The following is an 11,317-nucleotide window of genomic DNA, read 5'->3' on the forward strand; positions in this document are numbered from 1 at the left end:
TATATATTATATATATATATATATAATATATATATATATATATAGAGTGAGGCTACTATGCTATCGCAAGCACGGAGCCTTCGCGTTCCAGCTCATTTTCGATGTTGCGATTTTCGAATCGTCGATCGGCTTCGTTAAATTTGATCTAGAGTATTTGGAGTACCTAGAAAATAAATTTTATTATTTTTCGATATCATTTGCCTAGTGATCGAATAGGCTCAAAATCAACAAATTTCAATGGTCGATAGTGAGCCGTTTGCAATTTTAACGGTGTAGAAATATCCAAATCACGTGAAATTTGATAGAAAATTCTTTATACTATATAAAACAAGATCAATATCTTTGATTTAAAATTTTAATGTCATATTATCACATTTTGTAAGATTTTTATTTTCAGCCGTTGATTTTGAGCCCCTTCGTTCACTAGGCAAATGATATCGTAAAATCATAAATTTATTTTCTAGGTACTTCAAATATTTAGATCAAGTTTAACGGAGCCGATCGACGATTCGAAAGGCGCTCATCGAAAATGAGCTAGAAGCACGGAAGGCTCCGTCTTCCGATAGCATAGTAGCCTCACTCTAATATATATATATATATATAATATATATATTATATATATATATATGTCATGGAATATAGTGATCATCTATTTTTATGTGAATATTTAGGCTAATGGATGAAAAAATTAAAAGCATTCGAACTTTACATTGTGTTTTCCTAAATGCAAGTGTAAGAAAATTTAAAACTACATATAGATAACAAATGTTCAAACAGAATTCGAACACTTATATACCTCGATTGCATGTATTTTGCAAATTCTTTTGTATCTTTCTTCAATGAGAATCACGTCCTCAGAGCTTCTCATTATTCTTTACGAAGAAAATCCAACTACTAGAAACGTAATTGATCATCACTTATCACAACCTAAATATATTAATTACTCAACCTTATAACATATTAATTTTATATATACATATATTTGTTTCTTATATAAACTTTAAAATTGTATTACTTTTCGAGTTGCAACTTCAAGTATGTTTAGAATGTCATTGTACCTATTTATAGATGGAGAAGTATCCTTTTAAAATTTAGTTATGCTTTTTTATGGAAAAAACATATTCCTTCATAAATGGTTACTTAATTAAGAAACGCATCTCTTCATTTAGCACCTTTTGAAAATGTGTCTATGGCATATTTTTTCAACGATTGCGTTCACCTTTTCGTTAAAAAAAAAAAAACTTCAAATAACCCCTATATAGTTTCGCACTTTCTCATTTTAGTACCCTGTGATTTAAAGTATATCAAGTTAACATTCTGTGGTTTCGCACTTTCTCACTTTAGTAACCTGTGGTTTTAAGTGTATCAAGTTAGTAACCTGTGGTTTCGCACTTTCTCACTTTAGTACCATATGGTTTAATATTTCGTTAAATTATATATCCCGAAATGAATAATAAAAAGAAAAAATTGAAACCACAAACTACTAATTTGATACACTTAAAATCATAGGGTACTAAAGTGAGAAAGTACGAAACCGTAGGATAATAACCTGTTACGCTTTAAAAAACAAGATACTAAAATGAAAAAATGCGAAACATAGAGATATTTAAAGTTTTTCAAAAAAAAAAATGATTCATGGGCGGCAACCCTTCAAGGCGCCAATTCCAATAGCGAGAAGTATATATATTGTTGCTTTTGCTGTAGGAAAGAAAATTAATTTAGTGGACATTCGCCACTTAGTTATTTTTTACCTTAAAGTCTTTCTAAATAAGAAAAATGTGAATGATTGATGCTTGTACTTTAACTCCATTTTTTCTTCGTAGGCTAATGACAATACTGCATGCAAATAGTTTATATACTAATAATCCTTTTTTTTATTTTCTATTTTTTTGCTTTCGCTCGCAACAGATGAGAAATTTTTTAATTTTTTTATCATAATAAATATTTGGATGTATAGATTGAAGTATATTAATTGTTGAGGTTAGGAGGAGAAAAAAAACAAGCTGGTAATTAAGGGAGTGTGGTGATCTTATTGAATGTGTTGAGGCCCCATGCATGATGTTGAGAGGATGATGAGTGATCAAAATTAAGTTGAGAGACAAAAGTATCTCTTTCATTAATTACTTATTAGCAACAGTTTTATTTATGTAGGATTATTTAAGTTGATACATCTGTGGAGGAATAGTAATGCTGATAATTAGGGTATGGATTGAAGTTGGGCCAAAAAGATTTCTAATTTTTGGTTGTGAAACAAACAAAAGAAAAAAAAGAAAAAAAGAAAAAAAAACCAACACATGCATATGTTTAGTCCTAACATAAAAATATGTTCAAATTGAAGTGATAGTTTCATGATAAGGTAAATTTGGAATAGACTACATCTACTAATGCAAGTTTTTTATCAACTCACTACCAAATGGAAAAGCCTAAAATGTAGAAGTCATATAGGTGTTGTGGCGTTTCAAACCAATTAAATTATTCTTCTGAAATTTATCCATCACATTATAATTTTTAAAAATATTTTTATTCTATTTTTCTTTCAAACTAAAATTTATGATTGACTGGATATAGATAATGTAATGACGTCACTTTCATATTATACACATGCTCCTACCAAACAACCCCAAAAAGGCCTTAGCTAGACCTACATATTAATGATTCTATACTTTGATTAGTACAAATGTTTTTGTATTCATAAATTATATATCTTCGATGATATTCGATGATAGAGCTTTTGTATCAACAATCCATTCTGTTAAATCTAGTTGAAAACTTTTAAAATATTTAGAAATCAAATTTTATAAATTTTAAAAATTATAATGTCTATCAAGCTGATATAAAAAAAAAAGATCAAAATCGAATGACTTTCTAAAAATAAAAGGCCAGATTCTTCAATTCACAATCAGAATTATGAATTTTAATTTAGGTGGTGCATAGAATTTTTCATCAAAAATTCAGCTTAATTTATTTTTAGAAATGAAGTCTGCTAAAAATATAAACAAATAGGATCGATTCGAACTAGAAACTTCGCATACCAACCATCAAAACCTTAGCGAGCTAGAAACAATCAATATTTCTAAAATTTTTAATCAGCTTAAATTATGTTTAATGGTATGAACTATCGATCCGAAAATTTATTATCGAAAACAACCCACCAGAACGAAGATGATCGTACATATAAAAGTGTAGTAGCTAGATTATATACAAAAATGCCGTAATTTTTATGGTACAAAATATGCACCATTACCTGATTAAAGCAATATATAGGTTGGCAATATTGGTGAACGAATATAAATTGCCCCATGTGACATTGCTCTTCAAATGGGTACTATTAAATGAACAAAATGGACCACCAAAAACCCCGAAATTTGAGGCACCAATCATAAAGAGAACTGTAAGGGGATGTAGAGAGGAAATTGTACGTAGTTGGGACATACAAATCAATGCAATATGTAGCTTGTTATATGAAATGATAGAGGTTTAGTTTTAAAAGAGACTTGTAAGTGGGGTTGGATATGGTTCAGTTTGATTCGGTTTACTAGATAAATTGAAATCGCACCAATCTAAATTGGTCTTACATTATCATAATAAAGACCAAAGTTAAAATCAAACCAAAATTTTTTGTTTTGTTTTGATTCATTTAACTATCGATTTGAACATATGGATCATTTAGACGCAGTTTTTATATGATGCTGACGCAAGTTTTACATGTTATTTGTGTTGGAACAGTTTTGTGATAAAGGTATGAAATAGAAAGATTAAAAAGGCTTCAAGGCGTGTAGCAATGCCACTTTCCTTAAGGCTTAATCCGTCCCCACCGTTCTAACAATTTGGTGTGCACCGGGTCAACGAACAACCTTCCAGGATACAATGAAGCGTAAACCTCAACTGCGTTTGCACACACGAAGTCGAGCCTTTGAGCACTCACTCGATTAAGTTGTCAAAAGAAATAGAATATAAAACAAGAATGGAATTATTATGAATGAAGACTTCAACTCTTCAACTGTTTTCTGTCTGTCTCCTTCTGCAACCAATGCTATGGACTTATATAGGCCACGAACGGGTGCTTCATGAAGTAACTATTCACGAAAGGGTGTTTCGTGAAGTGACCTTTCGATTGTGACTTTTCATTTGATCATAACTACCAAATAGTTATATGAATCAAGTTCAATGAATATAACCATTGATTCCAACGGGCATATGTACGAAGAGACACACTATAAAGATGTGTCTTTTCATATCATATTCTTTCACTAAAAGTCACATCCTTTCACTTTAAGAGTCATACCCTTTGATTAGAGTTGCATCCACTCACTAAGGGTTGCATCCATTCACTAAGAGTTGCATCCATTCACTAAGGATTGCATCCTTTCACGAAGAATCACATCCATTCACTAAAAACAATAAACAAAATATATTATTTTAAAATTTTCCTTACAATTTGAGATTTGATCAAATGAAATACAAGCATGTTAGGCTACGCTTAGGCCCCACTCATTTATTAAAGAAGATAACTACATTATGACTATTCGTAAGCTACGTATGTGAGATATAATTGATGTATGAGATGATGTTCAGAATCTTCTTTTTGGTAGACGTGTATTTTTTTTATAGGCGCATAGTCGTAGTTGTCGGAATAACTCCCCTAATTCTCGACCCTCTTTTCTCAACTGCTTCCTAATTTCTCGTCCTCGATCATGTTCATTCGAATTTCGAATGACTCAATTCAAATGACTGTCTTTTTCTCGCCAAAATTGGTGTATTGAGCGTGATATCGAAATCAAAACCAATATACTTTTCAGCATAACCTTTTACGAAACTCAGGCTCTACGCCGAAATCTCCTTCGCCGCTCCGTCCCTTTCAGAACTCATTTTTTGTGCCAACAATATCTTAACTACATACAAAAAGTGAAAATCTCTAACTGTCTATATGTTTACATGTTAACCCCTTTTTTTTTTTTTCAAATCAAGTGCTAAAATTATAATAATTTATATAAATTTTATGATTGAACTGTCGGCTTGAACGACTCTTAACGGTGTGGACTCCAATGGTCGAAAGACCGTTTTACGGTTTGATTGGTTCAACGGGTCGGGTCGAATCATTTTTAAATCATAGGTTAGATCCAAGGACAGTGGATAGGGTCGGTGCACATTTGGATAGGGTCGGTGCACACGATGACGTGGTGCACCCGGTGCACGCAGTGGTTTAATAGCTCGTCCGTCACTCTCCTACTTCCCCACTTCTCCTCTCGATCTCGATCTCGATCTCGATCTCGATCCATCCATCCATGGCGGGTGTCTACGCCCCTCTGAGGGCTCCCTCCTCATCCTCTTACTCCTCCTCCTCCTCTTCCTTCGCCGGGCGGATCCTCTTCCTCCTCACGGTGCTCCCCCTCGCCCTCGCCGCGTTCGCCTTCGCCCTCCAATGGCGCGGGGGCCTCCGCGACCCGGCCTCGACTTTGTCCCACGACACCCACCGCTTCCCCGGCATGGAGAATAGCCCCCTCGGCTCCTCCTCCTCCTCCTCCTCCTATTTCCCCACCACCACCTCTCACTCCACCTCCTCCGCCTCCTCCGATTGCGCCGAGATCCTCGGTAGGAGCTCCTCCCCCTCCTTCCCTTTCCTCCGCGGGTGGAACTTCGACTTCGATTCGGATCTCTCGCCAAAGGTGCGATCTTTATCGATGTCTTGTTCAAATTCGTCGCTTGCAATGTGAGTGGGGGATCCCGGTCTCTGGTTATTAGAGGTTGATGGTGATTTAGGGTTTAATCGGAANCCGGTCTCTGGTTATTAGAGATTGATGGTGATTTAGGGTTTAATCGGAACCGTGAATGTGACAGAACAATTTCTTTGCTCTCCCTAGGAATGATAAGCTCTTACCAAAGTTGAGATTTTAACGAAATTTCCTTCGATATTCCCTACTTTTCTGGGCTTTCCGATGAGATCTCGGGTAAGTTTTGGTAGTTTAATGCGCTAGGGAAAAAGAGGGGAAATGTGTGTTGAGGGCATTGTCTTTGATTATTAGAACTCGGGGGTTACTGAGACTATTCCAATTGGAATGCGGAAAAGATGCTCAATTGGGCATGTTTTGATTGTAAGCATTGCTAAAACTACCTATATTTTGCTTTTTTAAGCCGGTAACATCATGAATTTATGGAGTATGGACTGAGGGATCTTAAGTCGTGCAGTGAACTGAATCATCGAGTCAATAATCAGTTAAATTATTTGAATTTGAAAATTCACCTGCATGTTGTTGGACTTCTGTAACACCAACAGATGGTATTAACATGAGTTTACCTACATAGTTGAATCATTCCTGAAACAGGTGAGAGCTATGTTGAAATCACCACAAACCCTTCTATAACTCAAAGGGCAAAATCCGTTTGCCATTTGCTTTTGTTCTTGCCTTATGGTCGTTAAATGTCGTATTAGTCGGTACTCCATCTGTACGTTATTTTGTATGGTTCCAAATGCAGATTTGTGTCACAAGTAGCACTGCGGCTGGTCTACAACAAATTCTTCCATGGCTGTATTATCATAAGGTCATTGGTGTTTCCCGCTTCTTTCTTTTCGTTGAAGGGGAGGCCGCAAAACCTGCTGTTTCGGCAGTTCTTGAATCTATTCGTGTAAGTCTTTCCCCTTTTTTTATTTTGCACAGGAAATTCATGTGCACTGAATTTGGATTTTTAGTGAAGTGTGAATTTTATATCTCTTTGACAGGGGGTGAAAGTTATTTTCAGAACTAGGGAGCTTGAGGAGAAACAAGCTAAAAGGTTTGTTTACTTTCTAAATCGTTTGATCAAAACTCTTGGGAAGCAGTTAAAATCTAATCCATAAAAGCTGTAGGCCAATCAGAATGATCAAGTTGTTAACGATCATGACTTTTTGCACAAGACTATATTACATGGGTTAGGCTGACTACTTGTACTAATATTAGACGATAATAGGATCTTAAGATATCAGTACTGCAGCACACTGCTTTTAAAGTTCTATTATCTTCTTATTCTTTTGCTTTCATTGGTGGAATGTTCTTAAAGCTTCCGATGTCATAGATAACATTCCACTCTACTTTTCAATGTATAGCAACTATCCCCAATTATTTCTCTGAAAACAAAAATATACTGAAGGTTATACGGAATAATAATAAAGATCAACTATCAAGCCTTTGATTTTCACTGGTCGAACATTTTAATGCTTGCTAATTTTGTGACCTTTTAATTGCCTGCAGTCGCATATGGAACGAGACTTGGCTATCAGGCTTCTTCTATAAACCATGCAATTATGAACTATTTGTGAAACAGTCACTCAATATGGAGATGGCTATTGTTATGGCACGGGTATGACCTATTATTTTACGTCACCTCTTTTTTACTGCATTTGTCGTAATTTGATATGTTACTCTGCTCATTGTGCGTGAGCTTATACTATTGTTTCTTATTGCTAAAGGATGCTGGCATGGAATGGATCATTCATCTTGACACTGATGAGTTAATTCATCCAGGTGGTGCCAAAGAGTACTCTCTAAGGCGATTGCTATTGGATGTTCCTAGCAATGTTGACATGGTTATCTTTCCGAATTATGTGAGTTGTAGAAAAAAACAACATTTACATAAAATAGTAGGATAACTGTGCATATCTGATTTCTTATCTTGTTGCAGGAAAGTAGCATTGAACGAGATGATATTAAAGATCCCTTTACTGAGGTAAATAAATTCTTAACCCTACTAATTGTATCCTTAAATACTATAGCACTCGATCATTGGATGATCTATTTCAATGCATTTTCCCATTTGTTATACCATTGTATAGATAAATATTTCTGGATTTTATTTGCAAGCCGTTGACGTTTTACGCCCAATGTGAGTGGTTTCTGAATTTGGATATACAGCATGGTGATCCTCTTGCACATGCTAAAGCATAATATTGTTTTTATGGTCATCATTTTGATTCAACTAGCATCGTAGAGAATACATTACTTTATGCTTCTTTGCGCATTTACATTTGAGATCTCTGTAAGTGGGTTTCAATGTGCATACTTGACCAATGCACGTCAAGATGCTCATCAACAAGGCTTATTCGTGCGGGTCTCAAAGCGAATCAAATATGTGAAAAAAACAGAACCATGTTGATTTCTACATGTTCACATGAGTGGGGAACAGTTAAATGTTTGACCACCTACCCTTTGTGTTCATTTCAAGACCTGATATGTTCATAGGCTGAGTTGCTGACTGCAAAATATAATGTTCTCGGACCTAATTTTAGTAAATCTTAGTAAAATCTGGGCCAATTGGCATGTAATCCGGCTGTCTCTGTTATTTGGTCACTAGTAAGAATGTTTACCTGTGAACTCCTCATGCATAATACAGTATCTTCTCTGAACAATGTTACCTTAAGCTATTCTATTTGGATAATGTGAATATTGATGCCACAAAATTTAAGAAATCCCGTTTGAATTATCAAATCTCACATATGAAGGTTATAGACACTTGCAAATTCATTTGAAACTTCACTCTTCCATGTGCCCTTTTCCTTTTCCCTTAGAAAGCTTAACGTGCTGCCATCTGTTGCTAATCAGCCTGAAGTGCAAGTTTGAGAAAGTGAAAACAGTATGGACTAGAAAGATGGCCGCTCAAATTATGGTCTTCCCCCACTGCAAGATAAGGACAACGACAACTCCTGATATGGGAAGTTTAGAAAATTGGGATTGTGCTACATTAGATTTATAATATATAGCCCAATAAGAGAATTTTTCGCATGTAGATCAATTGTAATATCATGCACTGCACATAAATCAACTGATCTCTATTATCTTTCTAATTCGCTAACAGATGTTACATTATCAATCTGCGTCTTATATCATTCCACATTCTTTGATTCCAGGGTTGTATATCCAACTAGTAATCAGCACAAGTTCTATGCATATGCATGTACCTTTATACATTTTCTTACTTTTTTTATTTCTTGGTTGAAGTTTAATGTATGTTATGTATAATGCTCTCTAATGTGTGAGCTTCATTTTGACCTATAGGTTTCCATGTTCAAGAAAAACTATGATCATCTCCCAAAGGACACATATTTTGGCTTGTATAAGGAAGCAACACGTGGTAATCCGAACTATTTTCTTACTTACGGAAACGGGAAGTCGGCCGCACGAATCCAAGAACATCTTCGCCCCAATGGTGCACATAGATGGCATAACTATATGAAAACCCCAAAGTAAGTTAATTCACTTTTAAATTGTGATCATTTTCCTGTTAACAATGTTAATTCTGTTAAAAGTACGCTTAAGCCTACAGTATTAAGCATTGAGTAAATATTTTACTTCTGTCAATGTTAAAAAATTGGTATTGCTGTTTTGTGTTGACTTGTTTTTAGTGAAATCAAGTTGGAGGAGGCTGCTATTCTGCATTACACGTACACAAAATTTTCAGATTTAACTTCAAGACGTGATCGGTGCGGCTGTAAACCTACAAGGGAAGATGTGAAGAGATGTTTTATATTGGAATTTGACAGATCTGTGAGTGTTCTTGCACTAGATATCACTTTGAAACCCATCTTCTTATTCAGTAGGATGTCTCAAGTATCTATCGCACAAGCAATTTACTATGACAAATTGAGAAAATATGACCACCTGCAATTTGAGTAAAAAATGTTACTGTAGTACATGATCCACAGAGAGAAAATGAGTACATACTTTATGTTGTTTAATTATTTTTCATAAAATGCTTTTGTTTGGTTGTACTTTCACTATCGACTTACTATGTGTCACAAAAGAATGCAAGACAATGATATGTTGCTTTTGGCTGAAAATGATTCAAAGTTTCTTGGTTTCTGACTTTCTATAATCCAATGAAGATTGCGTTTATGTTACAGAAATCATTGCTTAAGAATTTTCATGTGCAGTAACTACTGCGTGTGAAACTAGTAAAATGCATATACTGCCTTTTGTAGAATTTACTGTTAGGAAAGAAACGAAGTTAATATTTGTTTAGGAGAGATTTATTTAATCTAATAAACTCTAACGACTATCACATTGGATTGCAGGCTTTCATTATTGCATCAACTGCAACAGAGGAGGAGATGCGAAGCTGGTAATTTTCCGAACTGCAATATTTATCCTATTTTGTTGCATTTTTCTAAAACAACAGCTATTTTACTTTTAGGCCTTTAAGAGTTAAGCAGCTAGCCGACCTCCCTTGGCGTTTCTAATTTTCAATTATTCTCGTAGATAACCCACTGCGAAATGAGAAAGTTTGGTACTACCAAATCATTTTGAGAAATTCCGCAAGGTTTATTCCTTCAGTTATTTCACCTGATGTACTCTTATCTCCTCAGGGTTTCTAGGTTATAATCACAGCTTCGAAACTTTTATGAAGTGGAATTTACTTCGTATCTTTCCTGCTTCCGTTAAATTGCTCAGTCATTTCTATTCCTCAACTTTCGTCTATTCAGGTACCGCGAACATGTCGTATGGACTGACAAAGATTTGAACTTGAAACTTCTGAGGAAGGGTATCCTAACCCGCATATATGCTCCCATGGTAAATTTTCTACTCTTTTAGTTTAGCAAAACAATGTTCTCCTTGCCTTTTTCTCTGAAAAAATCAATACCCGCTCATTTTTTAGGCCATCATTCGAGGTCTTAAGGAGGCCAGCGTCTTTAGCTCTGCAATCACTTCTGCAAAATTGCACTCGAAAGACAAACTTTTACCTTCTACCGAAAATCTTCGTAATGGTTCTTCCGCCCTTCCTAATTCAAGGGCGGGTGATAGTTCTCAAGCGAGAAGCAGAAAGGTTTTGGAAACTGCTAATACATATGAGGATGCTGTTCCGCCAATGTCTCCTCCGGGCTTGTTTGATAATATGCTCATGAGAACAGATTGATCTTTACATTTTCTATTATGCTTATGAGAACAGATTATTTTTTCCACTTCTATCATGTATTTGTATAGTGTCTGACCTGGGGTATTGCCCCCTTTCTAATCATAAAACTTGATTGTTAGGAAGAGAGATTGTTTGTATCTTCATCCAAAGCATTTTGTGGTATTTTAGTGGTATTTTTGGAGACCTCTTGCAGTATCCAACAGCGAACTCCGAGCTCTTACAATGTAAATCTGAAAGAGCATTTGTTACATCTAAGTATATCACTCTAGCGGAGGATATTTCTAAACGGTTCTACCTTTATTGTGATAGTATTGAGTAAATCCGCTTGCATTTTAATTTAATTTCTCTTTATACTATTAGATTATAGTAGGCATTCGTACAAAGGATCTAATATTTAGTGTATCTCTTTGATTTATTTAAAAACGCATGCAGCATT

The 11,317-nt window shown here is 35.1% G+C and overlaps 1 protein-coding gene across 1 annotated transcript; it reads left to right on the forward strand.

The window, feature by feature from the left end:
* On the forward strand, positions 5,255 to 11,064 carry LOC109716564 (glycosyltransferase-like KOBITO 1). Its single transcript, XM_020242088.1, has 11 exons — positions 5,255 to 5,666; positions 6,475 to 6,624; positions 6,719 to 6,771; positions 7,227 to 7,335; positions 7,445 to 7,579; positions 7,657 to 7,701; positions 9,027 to 9,214; positions 9,374 to 9,515; positions 10,043 to 10,089; positions 10,451 to 10,538; positions 10,624 to 11,064. The coding sequence occupies exons 1-11, from the start codon at positions 5,286 to 5,288 to the stop codon at positions 10,879 to 10,881; spliced, it is 1,596 nt and encodes a 531-aa protein (XP_020097677.1). The 5' UTR covers positions 5,255 to 5,285; the 3' UTR covers positions 10,882 to 11,064.

Source organism: Ananas comosus, linkage group 10 (genome assembly GCF_001540865.1).
Source record: "Ananas comosus cultivar F153 linkage group 10, ASM154086v1, whole genome shotgun sequence".
In the NCBI taxonomy this organism is placed as follows: Eukaryota; Viridiplantae; Streptophyta; class Magnoliopsida; order Poales; family Bromeliaceae; genus Ananas; species Ananas comosus.

Coding starts and splice junctions, on each gene's coding strand:
- LOC109716564 (XM_020242088.1), top strand. CDS start 5,286: ATGGCGGGTGTCTACGCCCCTCTGAGGGCTCCCTCCTCATCCTCTTAC. Junction 5,667..6,474: donor ATTCGGATCTCTCGCCAAAG/GTGCGATCTTTA, acceptor TTCCAAATGCAG/ATTTGTGTCACAAGTAGCAC. Junction 9,516..10,042: donor TATTGGAATTTGACAGATCT/GTGAGTGTTCTT, acceptor ATTGGATTGCAG/GCTTTCATTATTGCATCAAC.